Source organism: Lissotriton helveticus, chromosome 4_2, assembly GCF_964261635.1.
Source record: "Lissotriton helveticus chromosome 4_2, aLisHel1.1, whole genome shotgun sequence".
Classification (NCBI taxonomy): domain Eukaryota; kingdom Metazoa; phylum Chordata; class Amphibia; order Caudata; family Salamandridae; genus Lissotriton; species Lissotriton helveticus.
The window spans coordinates 118,124,386-118,142,645 of record NC_136064.1 but is presented as its reverse complement, the minus strand read 5'-3'; the positions used below and the strand labels follow the sequence as shown (position 1 = coordinate 118,142,645).

General features: G+C 45.6%; 1 protein-coding gene across 1 annotated transcript in view; it reads left to right on the top strand.

Moving 5' to 3' along the window:
- Positions 1 to 14,413, top strand: part of LOC144752074 (indolethylamine N-methyltransferase-like) — a 79,658-nt gene extending 65,245 nt beyond the window's left edge. Inside the window, exon 3 of the mRNA XM_078640023.1 lies at positions 13,886 to 14,413. Coding sequence (XP_078496149.1) covers positions 13,886 to 14,312 — 427 coding nt within the window. The 3' untranslated portion in view covers positions 14,313 to 14,413. The remainder of the gene's footprint in view (positions 1 to 13,885) is intronic.
- Positions 14,414 to 18,260: the final 3,847 nt, after the last annotated feature.

Here is an 18,260-nt window from a genome sequence, read left to right as displayed (position 1 = left end):
AGGCAAGAAAGGGAGTATGAGTGCAGAAAGAGACAGGAGGTGTACACAAAGAAGGAAGAAAAGTGCAGAAAAAGCAACAGATTTGCTGAAAGAGGCACAAAGGGTGCAGAAAGAGCAAGAGAAGTAAAGAAAGAAGCAACAGTGGTATTGAAATATGTAGCAGAGGTGCAGAAACAGACATGCAGAAAGAGGGAACAGGGGTGCAGAAATACGCAAGAGAGTAGCAGAAAGAGAATTAAGGGATGCAAAAAGAGACAAGAGGGGTGCAGAAAGAAACAAGTGAGGTGCAGAAAGAGGCAGGAAATTTGGTGGAAGAAGCAACAGAGGTATGGAAAGAAGCTAGAGAAGTGCAGCAGAGATGCAATTAATGTACAGAAAGAGGAAAGAGAGCTGGGGTGTAAAAAAAAGCAAAAGAGGTGCAAAAAGAAGCAAAGAAATGGTGAAAAAGAACATAACATAACATGTATATTTGTTCACCCCAGACGGGGATCTTGGCACTGAATAACAGATGTTTATTGTTACACAACTCAATGGTACTCATTTTATCAACCTCAGATGGTTGCAAGGCTGAGTAGACCCGCCGGGATTTGAACCTGTGATCATGAGGTCGAACACAGGCCCCTGCAGTGGATGCATTAGTCCACTGAGCCACCAAACCCGAAAGAAGCAAGTGAGGAGCAAACTAGAGAAAGAGGTAAAAAAAAGTTGCAGTAACAGTCACAAGGGGTGCAGAAGAGGGAACAGGTGAGCAGCCAGAGGCACAAGAGTTGCAGAAAGAGGGAAGAGGGATGCAGAAAGAGGTGAGACGGATACAGAAATTTGCAAAAGAGGTGCAGAAAGAAGCAAGAGCAGTGCAGGATGAACCAACAGAGATGCAAAAGAGGCAAGCGGGATTCAGAAATAAGTAGGAGAGGTGCACAAAGAGGCAAGACAAGTATGAAAAGAGGCAGGAGGGGTGCAGAAAGAAGGAAGTAAAGTGCAGAAAAAAGCAACAGAGGTGCTGAAAGAGGAGTGAAGTGTGCAGAAAGAGCAAGATAAGTACAGAAAGAAGCAACAGAGGTACTGAATGAGGCAAGAAAGGTGCAGAAACGTACAGAAAGAGGGAACAAGGCTACACACAAAGGCAAGAGAGGTGCAGAAAGAGGTCAGCAAACTACATAAAGGGGCAAAAAAGTTTCAGAGAGACACAAGTGGTGCAAAAAGAGCGAACAGGTCTGCAGAGGGTAGAGGGGTACAGAATGGACCAACAGAGGTGTAAAAAGAGGCAAGAGGGGTTCAGAAATAAGTAGGAGAGGTGCACAAATAGGCATGACAAGTACAGAAAGAGGCAGGAGGGGTACAGAAAGAAGGAAGAGAAGTGCTGAAAGAAACAACAGAATGTTGAAAGAGGTATGAAGGGTGCTGAAAGAGTAAGAGAAGTACAGAAAGAAGTATCGGTGAAATTTTTCGCTCAAAATCGCATTCGCAATCCGCGAATGTGCAGATTTTTGTTTTTTGCGTGTTCGCGGGGTTTTTTGCGTGTTCGCAGGGCTTTTTTGCGTGTTTGCGGGCCGCTTGCATGGCGAAGTTACCCATGCGGTCGTGTATGGGCAGAGCACCCTCTGGTTCACCACTGCCACCCTCTGGTTCATCACTGCCACCCTCTGGCTCACCACTGCCATCCTCTGGTTCACTCCTGCCACCCTCTGGTTCACCCTGTCACCCTCTGGTTCACCACTGCCACCCTCTGATTCAGCACTGCCACTCTCTGGTTCACCCCTGCCACCCTCTGGTTCAGCACTATTACCCTCTGGTTCACCACTGCCACCCTCTGGTTCACAACTGCCACCCTCTGGTTCATCAGAGCACCTCTGGTTCACCACTGCCACCCTCTGGTTAACCACTGTCACCCTCTGGTTCAGCACTGCCACCCTCTGGTTCACCACTGCCTCCCTCTGGTTCACCCCTGCCACCCTCTGGTTCACCACTGCCACCCTCTGGTTCATCACTGCCACCCTCTTGTTCATCACAGCACCCTCTAGTTCACCCCTGCCACCCTCTGATGCAGCACTGTCACCCTCTGGTTGATCACAGGACCCTCCGTTTCACCACTGCCACCCTCTGGTTCATGACTGCCACCCTCTGGTTCATCACAGCACCTCTGGTTCACCCCTGCCACCCTCTGGTACAGCACTGTCACCCTCTAGTTCACCACTGCCACCCTATGGTTCACGACTGCCACCCTCTGGTTCATCACAGCACCTCTGGTTCACCACTGCCACCCTCTGGTTAACCACGGTCACCCCCTAGTTTAGCACTGCCACCCTCTGGTTCACCACTGCCACCCTCTGGTTCACCCCTGCCACCCTCTGGTTCACCACTGCCACCCTCTGGTTCATCACAACACCCTCTGGTTCACCCCTGCCACCCTCTGGTACAGCACTGTCACCCTCTGGTTCACCACTGTCACCCTCTGGTTCACCACTGCCACCCTCTGGTTCATCACATCACCTCTGGTTCACCACTGCCACCCTCTGGTTAACCACTGTCACCCTCTGGTTCCGCACTGCCACCCTCTGGTTTACCACGGCCACTCCCTGGTTCACCAATGCCACCCTCTGGTACACCCATGCCACCCTCTGGTTCACCACTCTCTGGTTCACCCCTGCCACCATCTGGTTCATCACTGCCACCCTCTGGTTCACCCCTGCCACCCTCTGGTTCAGCACTGCCACCCTCTGGTTCAGCACTTTCACCCTCTGGTTCACCCCTGCCACCCTCTGGTTCATCACTCTCACCCTGTGGTTCATCACTGCCACCCTCTGGTTCACCACTGCCACCCTCTACCGAGACCTTTTGTGATGCAGCGGCAGCACAAAAGATGTGCCATGGTGCTGGGTATTAACAACGTGACTCATCTGAGAGATGCATCACGTTGTAAAGCCCTGTGCCATCAGGAGGCGTTCCGGTGCAGGGGAGGGCATTCCTGCGCAGGAACGCCTCCTAAAAGTGGCTGAGTGAAATCTACAAGATTTCACTCAGTCACTTTTAGGCCAATGCTGCGTCAAAACCCTGCGCCTGCTTGAAGCAGGCGCAAGGCTTGATGCATCATTGGGGAGATAGGGTCCCCCAGAGCATTGCTGGAGCTGCGTCGCAAGCGCTACACAGCTCCAGCAATGCACTGCTTTTACGGCACATATGCGTGACGCATCTGTGCCATTTTTGCCACATGGTGCGCCGCATTGTAAATGCGGCGCACCATGGGTGGCGGAGCTGCGGCGCACAATAACTGGCGCGCTAGTTATTGTAAATCTGCCCCTATACATTTAGCCAATGAGGGAGCACTTACTGATTAGACAGTAGAAAGTACTCAAGTTGAGTAGAGGTATTGCACAGAAAGGTGGCATCTTCGTGGACAAACACGCAGGGCGGGATTCATTCTGCCCCCTGTTAGACTCGTTTTGTGCCCTTCTGCCCTCTATTAGACTCGTTTTTCCCTAGTTTTAGTGCACTTCTGCCCCCTGTTAGACTCGTTTTTTGTGCCCTTCTGCCCTCTGTTAGACTCGTTTTTTGTGTCCTTCTGGCCTCTGTTAGACTCGTTTTTGTGCCTTTCTGCCACGTTAGACTCGTTTTTTGTGCCCTTCTGCCCTCTGTTAGACTCGTTTTTTGTGCCTTTCTGCCCCGTTAGACTCGTTTTTTGTGCTCTTCTGCCCTCTGTTAGACTCGTTTTTCCCTTGTTTTTCTGCCCTTCTGTCCTCTGTTAGACTGTTTTTTTGTGCCCTTCTGCCCTCTGTTAGACTTGTTTTTCCCTTTTTTTCTGCCCTTCTGCCCTTTGTTAGACTACTTTTTGTGCCTTTCTGCCCACTGCATCACCACATCATCACTCAGCGCTACCCCATCATCACTCAGCACCACTATATTATCACGCAGCACCACCACATTATCACTCAGCACCACCACAGCACCACTCAGCGCCACCACATCATCACTCAGCGCCACCACAGCATCACTCAGCGCCACCACATTATCACTCAGCTCCACCACATTATCACTCAGCACCACCACAGCACCACTCAGCACCACCACAGCATCACTCAGCACCACCACAGCATCACTCAGCACTACTACAGCACCAATCAGCACCACCACAGCACCACTCAGCGCCACCACAGCATCACTCAGCACCACCACAGCATCACTCAGCACCACTACATTATCACTCAGCACCAAAACAGCACCACTCAGCACAACCACAGCACCACTCAGCACCACCCCAGCATCACTCAGAACCACCCCAGTATCACTCAGCACCACCACAGCACCACTCAGTATCACCACAGCAACACTCAACACCACCACAGCACCACTCAGCGCCACCCAGCATCAATATGCGCAACCATTCAACAACAACTTGTTCAAATATGTTCTCTCAATGTTTCAAACTTTATTACAAATGTCACAAAAAGATGTAATATTTCACTTCTGTTCTTGGATTTTCGTCACAATAAAATACACTGAACATAATCTTCACAAAATGTATTTACAAAAGTTTAAGCTATTGCCATTATAAATTAAAATCACTTTTATTTAAGTATTAATTATTTAAAAAAATTAAAAGTCATTGTAATTTGTAATATCAATACAGCTAAGTCACCTAAATACAAAACATGTTGCATTACAAATGCTATAGGTGTCACATTTGCGAAAGTTATAACTATTGGCATTGTAAATGACAAAGCTATTAATTTAGCTATTTTTAAAACCAACACATACATAAAAAAAATTGTCATTTACAAGACCAATAGCTCAAACTTTCCTAATGCGAGACCTATTGCATTGTAAATGCTTGTTTTTATATATGTCAGTGCTTCCTGTTGAGGTTTAATTTTCGTGACAGGCGCCTCATTGCCTACTTGTAACTATTCTCTGACCCTGCTTCAAGGGTCAGAGCAGGGTCAGAGAATAGTTGCAAATAGGCAACGAGGCGCCAGGAAGCACTTACAGGCTTACAGCAGCAGGTGCCCAAGTTGAAGTTAATTTCTTTGTAACCCTTTTGTAAAAGGTTACAAAAAATTAGCTTCAACTTTTGCACCCGCTGCTGTAACCCTGTAAGGGCTTGGCTGAAAATTCGTCCCTGTTGATTCGCGTATTTTACCGCGATTTTGCGAGATTCGCGGATAACGAAATCACGGAAAATCCGCAAATTACGCGAGCGGAACAAATTTTCATACCATTACAGAATTAGGTAAGAGGTACAGAATCAGGAAGGAAATATTAAGAAAGAAGGAACAAGGGTGCAAAAAGAGGCAAGAGAGGTACAGAAAGAAGGAACATGGGTCCAGAAAGAGGTTTGAGGGATACAGAAATTTGCAAGAGAGGTGCAGAGAAAGGTAAGAGTAGTGAGAAAAAAAGCAAGAGAACTGTAGAGAAAAACAGGAGAGTTGGAAAAATAGGGAAGAGGGTACAAAAAGAGTCATGAGGCATGCCAAAATTTGAAAAAGAGGCGCAGAAAGAAGCAGGAGCAGTGCAGAAAGATCTAAAAGACGTACAAAAAGAGACAAGATTGGTGCAGAAAGAGGTAAGAGAGGTCCACAAAGAGGCAAAACAGGTACAGAAAGAGGCAGGAGGGGTACAGAAAGAGGCAAGAGAATTGCTGAAAGAAGCAACAGAGGTGCAAAAAGAGGCAAAAGGGGTGCAGAAAGAAATATGAGAGTTGCACATAGAGGCAAGACAAGTACGGAGGCAGGAGGAGTGAAGAAAGAAGGTAGAGAAGTGCAGAAAGTAGCAACGGAGGTACAGAAAGAGGCAAGAGAAGTACAGAAACAGGTAGGAAAGGTACAGAAAGAAAGAACAAGTGTACAATAAGAGACGAAAGAGGTGCAGAAAGAGGGAAGAGGGGTACAGAAATAGGCAAGAGGGGTACAGAAAGTAGCAAGTGAGGTGCAGAAAGAGGCAACAGAGATGCAGAAAGAGGCATGTGAGATGCAGAAGGAGGCAAGAGACCTACATGAAGAGCAACAGCATTTTAGAAAATGGCAAGAGAACAGCAGAAAGAGGGAAGAGGATGCAAAAAGAGAAGAAGAGTACAACAAGAAGCAAGGAATGTGAAGAAAGAAGCAAGAGAAATGCAGAAAGAAGCAAGAGAGGTTCAGAAAAAGGGAAGACGAGTGCAGAAAGAGACAACAGTGGAGCAGAAAGAAGCAAGAGTTGTGCAGAAAGAGACAATAGAAGTGCAGACAGAGGCAAGTGAGATGTAGAAGGAGGCAAGAGAACTGCAGGAAGAGGCAAGAGGGTTGTAGAAAACAGGAGAAATGGGAGGAGAACAGCAGAAAGAGGGAAGAGGGATGCAAAAAAAGAAAGAAGAGGTATGCAAAAAAAGAAAGAAGCAAGAGATTTGTAAACAACTTCTACATTTACAATTCCAATAGCTCTAACTCTTGCAAATGCAAAACATATTTCATTACAAATGCTTCTTAAACTAGTAGTCGCTTTTGCAGAGTGGTGGAGAAAGGGGGCTGGGCCTCCGACCAGTGCTCAGTGCTTTCTGCGTATGACTTTCAGGAAGTACCAGGAGGGCTTCTTTGCCCCAAAGTCCCTCAACAGTGAAGTGAACTTCATCCCCCAACCAATAGTTTGCAGGAGGCGCATTTGCAGAGTGGTAAAGAAAGGGACTGTGGCCCAGAAGATGTCTAAGCAATCCCACTGTGTGGGACATAGTACAGGTAACAAGAGGGGTTGTTGGCCTCCAAGGACATTGTTGGGGGCCGACTACCCCTCCTTTTACCTGCAGTAAGTCCCACATAGCAGTATTGCTATGTTCTCATAGCAGGCCACACCCCCTTTCCCCACCACTCTGCAAACGCGCTCCCTGGTGTGTTCTTGGATGGGGATTGAAGTCACCTTCTCTGCTGGGTGTCTTTTGAGGCCAACTAGTCTACCTCTTACCTGCAGTAAGCCCCACAAACTGGGATTGCTAAGAGGTGGACACAGGCTATGCCCCCTTTCTCCACCACTCTGCACACGCACCTCCTGGCATGCTCTTTGTTAGGGAATGAAGTCCCCTTGCCTCCTGATAGTCTCTGTGGGCACACTAGCCACCAGGTATCTCCAGTAAGCCCCATACAGCTGGATTGCTGAGAGTGGTCCGAGGCTATACCCCTTTTAACACCACTCTGCAAACTCACCTCCTGGAGCACTGCTGCTCGGGGGATGAAGTCCACTTGTGTCCTGAGGACTGCACTGCCTTGCTTAGGCTATTAACTGATTAGGACTCACCTCAGTGACTGTTAGGCCTGGCCTGCTAGCCTGCCTGCCTAATCTGGTGCTGTTTTCAGTATTGGTGCAACTGCTGCAAGTCTTCACGTCGTCGTTGGACTGTCAGATGAGGTTTTGCCAGCTGGCACTGTGGTAAATAAAATATTACCCTGGCATAATTTCTAGGCATTAACAATTAGCATGTATCAAATGAGAGGCAGAGAGTCCGTGGTGTCCAAGTTAAAAGGGCTTTATTCCAATAACTCGAGTTAAGGGAGAATCTGTTCCATCACCACTGAGGTTCAGGAAGGGTCTTCTAACATTATTTACAAAGAACAACACATATATAAATTTTTTCTTGTACATAGGGAGGAGCGCTCCAGGCAGAGCAAGAAAGACAGAGATAAGAGCATGTGGGCGTGCATGAGGGTGTACACTTGATGAGTCACAGGTGGGTGATAGGTGGGTGGCTACATAGAGGAGGAGTTACATGGCAGGCTGGAACTTTGCCCTACTTGTGCACGCAATTTGATCATGACGTGCAATTGACGTGTAACTGGGAGGAGCTGACTTTAAGTCTAGTAGAGAAACCTTCAATGTCAGGGCGACCAGCACGTCTGGTACTAACTGATATCTTAAGTCAGGGGATGTATTATCTGAAGCAAAGGTTGCTCATCACTAAAAGACAGAAAAGGGCATATTTTTCTTCGTTCATTACATGGGGGCTGTGAGCTTTCTACAGATGCAAGTACTGTAATTTCATTTAAACAGAGACAGAAAAGCTGGGCCCTATCTCAGCAGACGGGTTCTGTTTACCTATTTCACCGGGCATGCAGATAACTGTTAAGCAAAATATACTGTCTTGGCAACCCTTGCTGGGCCTCTTTCGGCTGAGCTAGAAGTATGCGAGGTCAGAGATACGTAACTGCAGCTTTCAGTGTGTCAGGAGTCATGAACACCCTAATTCAGAAAGTGGCTCAGACTGAACCACAAAAAGGGTTCATTACGATATTTATTTAAAAGTGCACAAATGCAAATACATGGGCCTTCATGTTAGCTTAACGTTTGGGAAACTTGATGACAGGCATCTTAATGCAGGACGTGATTGCAGAGGCCTTGTGATTCAGGCCACTAAGAGAAATATGCATGGGTGACATGCACATACATGTAACATAGGGTACACGTAGGGGGCATCTTGGTCAGGCAAAATTTCATTTTCCTCAGCACAGGCACTCAGACCTTGAATGGCTATTGGGGACTCATTGGTGGGATATGGCCTTTGCAGGCATGCTGGGGCGTGGCTGCGTGGAAATGCACAATCTGAAAAAATCTGCACACGCTACCTGCTGCTGTACATCCCAACCCCTGCAGTACCAAAATCCAGCGCAAAATCAGTGTCCTGCCCACCGGGAATTAAGGGTGGCGGCTGCCACGCCATCACCAACATTGAGATTCGTTCATGAATCACCTTTCTCTTCCAGCTCAGCCAGGGCAGGCCACTAATTACATAAACCCATTAGCACTTCACGCCCAGTGTAAGTGCATCACAACCCCCTGTCAAAATCACCAACTTACTGCACCATAACTTTAGCTTTGCCCACTGGTGAATCAGGGAAATAAAACAATCGCTGACAGGGTTGGGAGCTGTGCTCCGGCCCTGCCACAGCAAAAAGCAATATCCCGGGGGTGGGTACCACAGGACATTGCAGGAGCTGGCCCTTCAGGGTGGCGGTCCCCGGGCCATCAAGGGCTCTAGGAGGGGAGCTGCATGGTCCCCTCCATATATTTTTTAAGTCCCAGGGAGGTTGTGCTCCCCAGAGCTAGGGGTCCACAACAGATACCCCCAATTGATATACTGAATGCCCTAGGGAGGTGGTGGTCCCCGGGGCAACATGGGGGGGCAGGGCCCCCCAGGCCTTGATTTTTCTTTTAAAAGCCCCGAAGAGGTGGTGGGGCCTGTGGCTGCTGTGGCCACAATGCCTCCTGTAACCTAACAAATAAAGCCCTGTGGAGGTGGCAGTCCTCGGGCTGCGGTGGGGCCACAAGTCTCCCACCACAGTTGAGAAAGGATTTCGCCGGTGAGATGGCAGTCCCCAGGGCTGTGTAGGCCCACGGGCCCGACACCATTATTATATATTGTCCCCAGAACTAGCCCTTCCGGGGGCTTTAAGAAAACGAAGTGCAAGGAACCGCACTTAATTTTTTTTAAATGTTCTTCTGAATTTGCGCACCCAGTGCGACTCCAGACGATAATTAAAAAAAAAAAAATGCTTTTTATTGGCCTGGGCATCCCTCTGGGACCCCCTTAGCAAGCCTAGGGGGTCAGGGTGTTTCTTTCCTGTCCCCTTTTCTTCATATTTTCCTTTTGTTTACTGTTTTCTTAGGACTCAGTTAATGAGTCACAAGGTGACGGCTAACACATTCTGGTTTGGAGAGACGGAAGCCAATTATAGTGCATCTCACGCTTGGGAGGCTTTGCGAATCCTCCTCAGTGCCCATATATATACTTTTTTATATTTTGAATTTTGAAGGCAACTAATGAGCAGATTTACACCATTTTAAAAAACGGTCGCTTTCTGGACCAAGAGCAAAATTTTTTATCAAATTTGGTGTATTTCCATTCAGCAATTCGGGTTGTAGTCTTGTCTAAAGTTCCTATGAAAATTAACATTCGGAAATAAACGTTAGGGATCACCTTTTTTTCTCAGCCCCCCTTCACCAATCACCCCAAAACTTTCAAGACAGGAGCTTACCTTAGTGAAACATTAATTTAAAAAATGTCAAGATGATTCGTCTAATGGCGCCAAAGATATTAGCAAAAGAAAAAATGCTTTCTGAATAAAAACAAGGTCCTAACTATAACTACCTATTGGCAACCGCCAGTAGGTAATTTAGATATGCAGCTTTATATTGAACTGAAAAGATCACTGAGCTCCCATTAACACATTAACACGTTGACCGCAGCGCAAATTCCGCCTTGGTGCTGGCATTCTAATCAATGGACGGCCCCCCAGACGCCCTGCGCACACACCCACCATCACGTGGGATGGCCGGGGGCCATCCGCAGCATCGAATGGGTTAAAAGAAATATTTGAATGTGACTGTTTTAAACAAAACATTTATTAAAACAAATGACAAATTTGTGGCCATTACAATAGTCTATTTGGCAGTTTAAACGGTATAAAAAGAACTTCACCAATGGTCTAGAAAAAGATTACTGCCAAAAAAAGGTGCTAGTGTAGAAGTTCCATTTCAAAATATATCCTTTAGGTATGACCACAGGGTGGCAAGACATTAAGAGCATTCATAGCGAGGCAAAAATATCTTGCAGTAGCTAGTGCAGCAATTGTAGTATCAAGTTAATCATCCTTGACAGCAGCTATACGATTCAGTTTAAATGTTACTACAACTATGTAGCAGCAGTTTCTTTCTACAAGGTTGGCAGCAAAGTGTTGTTTATGATGTATCATACATTAGACTCTCTTAAGTGAAAGAAAACATCAGGGTGATCTTCAGTTGCACATATGATGCCTCACGTGTATTAGTGCATCAGGAGTAGCAGTGAATTGTTCCTCATAAATAGCAGTCTAATCTATATATATATAAAAACGAAAGTATGTCTGTCTGTCTGTTTGTCCTTTATGCATTACTACACCATTCATCCTATCGCCATGAAACTTTGGGAAGTTTTTGAGTACACTCCCGCGAAGGTTTCTGGCATAAAACATTTTTAAAGTTCGGCCCCCCAGGGCCCTCATAATCTTTTGAATACTGAATTTGCAACCACGACTTTGCAACGGTACTAGACTTTCGGTGAAAAAGATGATGAACAATGTCATTGAAGCTGCAATTTCGAATGGGAAGTTGTTGAGTACACTCCCGCGAAGGTTTCTAGCATAATTGTTTTTTTAAAGATCGGCCCCCCAGGCTCTCATAATCTTTCGAATACCGAATTTGCAACCACGACTTTGCAACGGTACAAGACTTTTGGTCAAAAAGATGATGAACAATGTCATCGAAGCTAATATTTTGATTGGGAAATTCAAAGGGGAAGATGTACTGTTGCCACGTATTCCAATGATCCCAACAGATATGCCATTCAAATTCAAACGTTTACAGTTTCTGGTGCGACTCGCTTTTGCAATGACCATCAACAAAGCACAAGGACAATCGTTGCAAGTATGTGGACTAGATTTGGAGAATCCGTCTTTCTCACATGAACAACTGTATGTGGCCAGCCCACGCGTCAGAAAACCTTCTGTTTTATTTGTGTACGCACCAGACGGAAAAACAAAAAATATCATGTATCCACAAGCACTTGAATGAATAAATAGAATTACGACACTTTGAAATGTTTTCCATATTAAAATGAATAAGTTTCAATAAAAATGACACAATGTAAATTGAATGTTAACATAACGAGTTTACTTGAATTTCCTTTCTTCTGAGATCGCAGCAACGCGTGACGGGTAAACTAGTGATTCTATAAAGTGCATGTGCAACTTTTAGGACAACAATTTTTCAACATGGGTGGCAGCATAACGTTCCTCAAAGCAGTATCCATCAGGTTTGCTTCACACATGGGCCAATTGATGCTGGGCATAGTATTATATGAACGTATTCAGAGAGAGCACTGCTCGCTAAACGCAGACATGCCTGGGCAGTCATCAGCAGTATCATATTTTGCCTGCATGTATGCTTTGAACAAGAACTTGACCCAAATTGGGTATCAGAGCGCTTCACAGAGCACCAGTTGCATTACATGAGGACACATTACATTTTGTTAGGCACAGGGAGATTATCAGCCTGATTCATCAAGCTGATTTGCGCTCGCAAAGGGCCAGATTCTGAGAATCTGGCCCTTTGCGAGTGCGATTTTTGCGTTTGGGATTTATCATCCCAAATGCAAAAATCTCTATTACCGAAATCGCATATTTGCGAGGAATTGGATTTGAGGAATCTCTAATAGAGATTCCTTAAATGCAATTCATCAACCAAATAGAAATAGCGAAATCGCAATATTTGATCTCAATTTACCACCAGGTCTGACTTGGTGGTAAATTGCGTAAATAGTGTAAAAAGCACTTTAGTGCATTTTTTTCTTTTGCATGTTACACACACACATGTCCTTTGGACATGTGTGTGCGCAACACCTGTTCTAATGTGCATTTTAGGGGTGCTACAGGGTGTCCTTTGGACACCCCTGGCACCCTTAAAATCGCTATCTGATTTGCGAGTAGCAAATTGCTACTCGCAAATAAGGGATACTCCCCATTCATTCCTATGGGCCTTTTGGCCCATAGGAATGAATGGGGAGGTATTCCTTTTTTTGCGAGTAGCAAATTGCTACTCGCAAATAGAGAACATGTAGGAATCGCTATTTATGTAGCAATTCCTACATGAATACCGTTTTGCGAGTCCTCAATAGCGAATCGCTATGATTCGCTATTAGGGGCTCGCAAAACGGCCCCTTGATGAATCAGGCTGTAAGTGATTTGTCCAGACTCACAGAATGTTCAGCGTCATTGCCAAGACTCAAACCCAGTTCCCCAGATTCGAGATTGACCGCCCTAGCCATTAGGCCAACTCCGTTCCCAGAGATGCTGATTCATGCCCCCTCGAATATTCGTTCACCATTGATCAACTATATAATACTGTGCCGTACATCAATATATTCTGCTGCAATGCAGTGCACCACCTTTGATCAAAAGTGAAGTGAAGTGCTCTGCGATTTGAAACTGACACAAAATGCTTTGAGCAATGTTCATGAAATCAATAGCATGTTTCATATACAAATAGTTTAAATTCACTAACTTTAGTAGGGAAAATGTTAATTTGCATGCAAATATTCACATAGATACCAGATTATGTGGCTTTCCCTTTTGAATGTCTGCCCCTTCTGCTCCTAACCTCCTGTCTGCAGTGGTCTGCAGAGCTGAGCAGACATATAAACACACTTGATGAATCACAGGTCCCTACAAGGCAATTTTTGAAAATGTAATAACAATTGACCCCGAAGTTCCTGAATTAAATTTATATTATTTAGACAATTTTGTCTTATAGGGGCCTAGGTCAGGCCCCCACAGTGCAATCAAGTTCCCACAGCATGAGTGGGTTATCATACGCAAGTCACCACAAGTGTAGGAACACACACACACTCACATGCACACATACACATCCTCAATCCATAAACACTTACATTAAATATACTAACCATGCATTGTAAAGATATGCATGGTAAAGGCAAATTGGGGTGAAGTTATGCATTGTAAAGGGAATGCATGGTAAAGCATTTCATGGTAATAGCATTGCATGGTTCTGACCATGTGGTAAAGGCTATTTCCACTAATCTACAGCTTTGTTTGATATAAAGTAGCTATGTTCTCCCCTGGCTCAATGTACAATAAAGTAGTTTTACATTACTTCTTAATTATATCATTTGTTTTTTTTATTGCACTTTTAAAAAAGAAGCATTGGTGTGACCTATGGGTATGCCTTCATGTGCTGTTCCTTGCAAGCATCATTTGTGTACCCCACTTTTTGTATCTATTGCTACAATCAAGCTAGGCCAACTTGCTTTGCCAATGCATGTTTATCTGCATTGATCCAGGTTCTGAACATGACATTCATAAATTGTTCATTCTTTTTTTAGGGAATCATGGATTGAGAAGCAAATCATGTTACAAAAAAAAATCAAGCAAGTTCCCAAATACAACCTCAGCAAAAGTAACCCTTTGTCTCCCACTGTCCTGCCCCAGGCTGACTGCTTGATCTTACCAAATTGCTTGGAGTGCCACATGATGGATGAAGGCGGGTTCTGCTGTGCTCTGAAAAATTGCTCGACACTGTTAAAGAAAGGAGGGCATCTCATACTGATAATGGGCTCTGAAGAGACCTTTTACATGGTTGGGAGTTGCAAGTTTCCCCATCTTTCCATGGATGAGGGTTTTGTGAGGAGAGCGCTTGGTGAAGCTGACTATGACATCGAGGAGCTACATGTGTTGCCAAGGCATACAGAGTTGTTGAATAGTGTGTCAGATTACAGAGGGTATTTCTATGTGAATGCCCGCAAGAAGTAGTTGGTATGTCTCTTGGTGGGTCATAATTCATAAATAGGCATATCTATCAGAAGAAATAAAAAAGACCCTCTGTGTCTGCTCTTTTTAACTCTATAGTTTATGACCCCTGCTTCCTACTGTTCCACTCACTACTAGATAATTTACTTTGTTCTCCATCTCTTATACCCCACCTTCATAATGATGGTTACATTTTTCATAGATTTGAGCAATTAAATTGCCATTTGATTTCCTTTAATAAACACAATTTAATTGTGCACGTTCAGAAATAGGATGAATTACTTTGAATTTCCTTTAAAAATGTTCTTGTTCTGCAGCAGTGTTCTCTGTTATCTGTGAGTCCATGGTCCAAGAAGAAAGGATCACACATAGCTCATAAAAGATAACACCCTCTTGTAACTATATCCAAAGTTCCTATCATACCTCAAACATAACTTTTAAAAAGTTGTATAATTTGCTAGTAGAAGGTTTGTTTATATTTGCTATTTTGTAGCCCACTATGAGACACTTCATATTTTGTAGTCCACAACTCCTCAGGCTTGGAAAGATGAAATGATGCTTTTGAACCCTTGCTCTCTAGGTCACACGCGGTTATCTGCTGAGAATACACCACCCCACAATTTATAGTTCTCTGACACTGGACAATGTTCAATTAGTTCACAAAAGTGGCTTTGCAGGTTCCAGAATTCCTGCAGAGACGATACGCGAGCAATGCCACTGCTTCCCTGCTGCCTTCCATCAAAATGGCTGCTAGCTCACCGCAACATCGTTGACCGACTTGGGGGCTGAAACGTTCTACAAATAAGGTTCCCCGGAGAGCTCCGCACTCCATCTGAGGTCATCTTTCACTCACAACTTTAAAAGAATAGATGAAAGACTGTGCTTTTTTGGAGGTTCTTCGCCGCGTCTATCATTGGCATGCCTGACCTGAAAATGGCGCCCGTATGCGACTCTTTCTATCGAGAGTCCAAACTGCCCCAGAGTCGATTGCTGCCTCTTGGGCCCTGTTGTAGAGCAGCACTCCTGTTGCAGCGCTGAGCCTTGGGCAGAGCGGGAAAATCGCAGGAGTGACTGTGACGCGAGGCAGAGGATGCGGCAGCCGCCGTTTCCTGGCAGCGTGGAGCAAACTGGTGAGGCGAGCGGAGGCTTGGTGGGGAGAAATTAGGATGTCTGGTGGCAGCTCGAGGTGCTGCAGAGGGCTTCCCTTGCTGGCTGAGACCCCCTTGCGGCCCCGATAGCAGAATTCAGCATTGCCTGATTCTAACATGGAGCCCGCGGTGGACGTAATAGCGGCGCCAGCCGCTATTTTGAATTTGGGGAGCGATTTTATCCTCTGGCAATCTCCTGACTGTGATGAGATGCCCCACCAGTGTCCTAAGGTATTACCCGACCGCTGCCTCAGCGGACTTGCCAGCTTGTCTGCCCAGAGCCTCCGGTTGCTGAAGAGCGAGGTGAGTGACCCCTTCCTCCCCCTCCAATACGCAAGGCAAAATGGCGGCCCCCACTGTGTCCCAGTGCACCTACAGGGCTGGGTACCCAGGGACACCAGAGGTGATCTTTGTTGCCTGTTTTTACAACTAATGGGCGCCCCCTCCCTGCAAAGCTCCACCGCACTCGACATACTTGATATGAAACAGGGTCCAAGGATGCCTGACCCCATCATGGCGGATAATGATGACTTCTCCCCCCCTGCTGACCTTTGACTTACTCTACCCGCCCTGGACTGCACCTACCCTTATGAGAAGATCAGCAATTCTTTCGGACCATGACTCCCCGACACCCCCCGCCACTCTTCTGACTATTCCTGAGCACACATGACCTCCATCCTGACAGCTGAGCCTGAATATTATGTCCGACGCCCGGTGGAGCTGCTCTGTTCAGCTTTTGAGGAGATTGGCCTTGGCTCACCCCCTGACCATCACCTGCCCAGCCGGACCTTGGGCACAGTTTCTCCCCTTCTCCCTTCTCGCCCATCCCCCCCCCTCTACTGGAAAAAATCTCACCCAGCATTTTAACCTCAAGAAGGCACCTCACAAGGAACGGACCTGCTTTTTGAATGACTTGAAGCAGATCCATAGGAACTTTTACTGAACTACCTACCCCCTTCCCCTCCCCGCTCTACTCCTCTCCACTTGCCTACTACTGACCTCTGCCCTCACCTTGTCCTGGCCCTAGTCCCCTCCTTGTTTACCTGTGAATTTTCTCTTGTCGTTTGAGATCTAGCTATTTTGTCTGATGCCTGATGGAGCTACCTGTTTTAGCTATAGGGGAGAAAGGTCAGGGATTCCCTCCTTGGACGTCACCTACCCAGTCGGACTTTAGCCAGACTTCCTTTCATCTCTCCTGTCATCTCTTCCCGCATCCTCCCTCTATTTATGTCTCTCCTTCTCTCCTCTCTCAATGTATTGAGACTGTACTATTTTGTCTGATGCCCGATGGAGCTACCTAGTTTAGCTATAGGGGAGATGGGCCGTGGACTCCCTCCTCGGTCATCACCTACCCAGTCACCTTTAAACAGACTTCATTTTGTCTCCCCTTGTTGTCTCTTCCCCTATCCTCCCTTCCTCTCCTTCCCTGTCCCCTCCCCCAAAATGTTGCCCTCCATGTTCTATTAATGTCTCCCATTGAGAACTAGTTATTTGGCCAAAGCGCGGTGGAGCTACCTGATAGCTATACAGGAGATGGGTTTTGGGACATCCCCCTCGACCGTCACCTGCCGAGCTGGACTTTGGGCAGACTTTCCTTCGTATTTCTGCCATATCTCCCTCTCACCCCATTACCCTTACCCCCTTCCACTCTATGCTTCACTTATCTTGTTTCTCTATGCTCTTGTAACTGTTTGTCTAGCAACTGATGTAAATTGAAAATGATGTAATCTTGTAATTTTGTGGAACCTCATGTAAAGTGCTCTGATACCTGCGGGTCTAGCCAGCGCTATAAAAAACACTTTAAATAAATAATTAAATAAAATACATTCTTTTACTATTAAGAAAAAAACAGAAAAGGAGTTCCAGACTGGTGAAATTAGATGACATGAAAAAGAAGGAGCCACTGTCTGGAATATACATAATACAAAAGTACAAAACACAGGGCCATCACTAACAAGCTCAAAGTCGCAGTAAATTTAGCAGTTGTATGATTGAACACTGCAATATTCCCAGATAAGCACCCTACTTAGCCATAATTCATCTGCACAGTAAGTGACATCTCTTAATGATCCCATATTATAGATTGTTCATAGGTTTTCCCCCAGGGTGTCTTTTAGCCAAGTGTCCCAAGCAAAGGGTATCACCTTTTTATATCCGAAGGCACTAGGGCTGAATCTCTCCTTCCACAATAAGCCACACATCTTTTTTACTTCAACTTCAGACTTTTAAACCAACACCTCACAGACATACACACTATACTCACTCATCAATCACCAAAACTTCTTTCACATACCAGTAGTTAGCATGCACATAGAACCCACGTCACAACATCTTCACCTCATGCATACCAACACAGACTCAACAATAAGTTAAGCCAATGACATTGCTGACCTTGCCACACACCACAACATAGATGCTCTTTTCATCAAATAATTCTGGTGAACACTATCCTCCACAAATAGTCTTGATGTCCACCTCCTCTTTGAATTCATCATTCAACAAATAGACTGCACAAAACTGGATGGAGATTTGAAGTCATATACTTATAACATGACCATACTAATGTTTTTTTAGCTCCTCTCCACCTACTTTCCACTCTCAGCCTGAAAACAGCCATATTTAATTTCATCTTCATACCACTTGTAGCATCCATGGACTTTGTAGAATAAATATCAGCCCTCATCACCTTTGCCTCCACCCAATACACACACCATAGCTCACTTTGGCTGTTTCTGCATCATTAGTGTCTGGACGGGGGAGGACTATTTCTCAATTTATGTGTTAGTATCATTGTGTCTGCAGT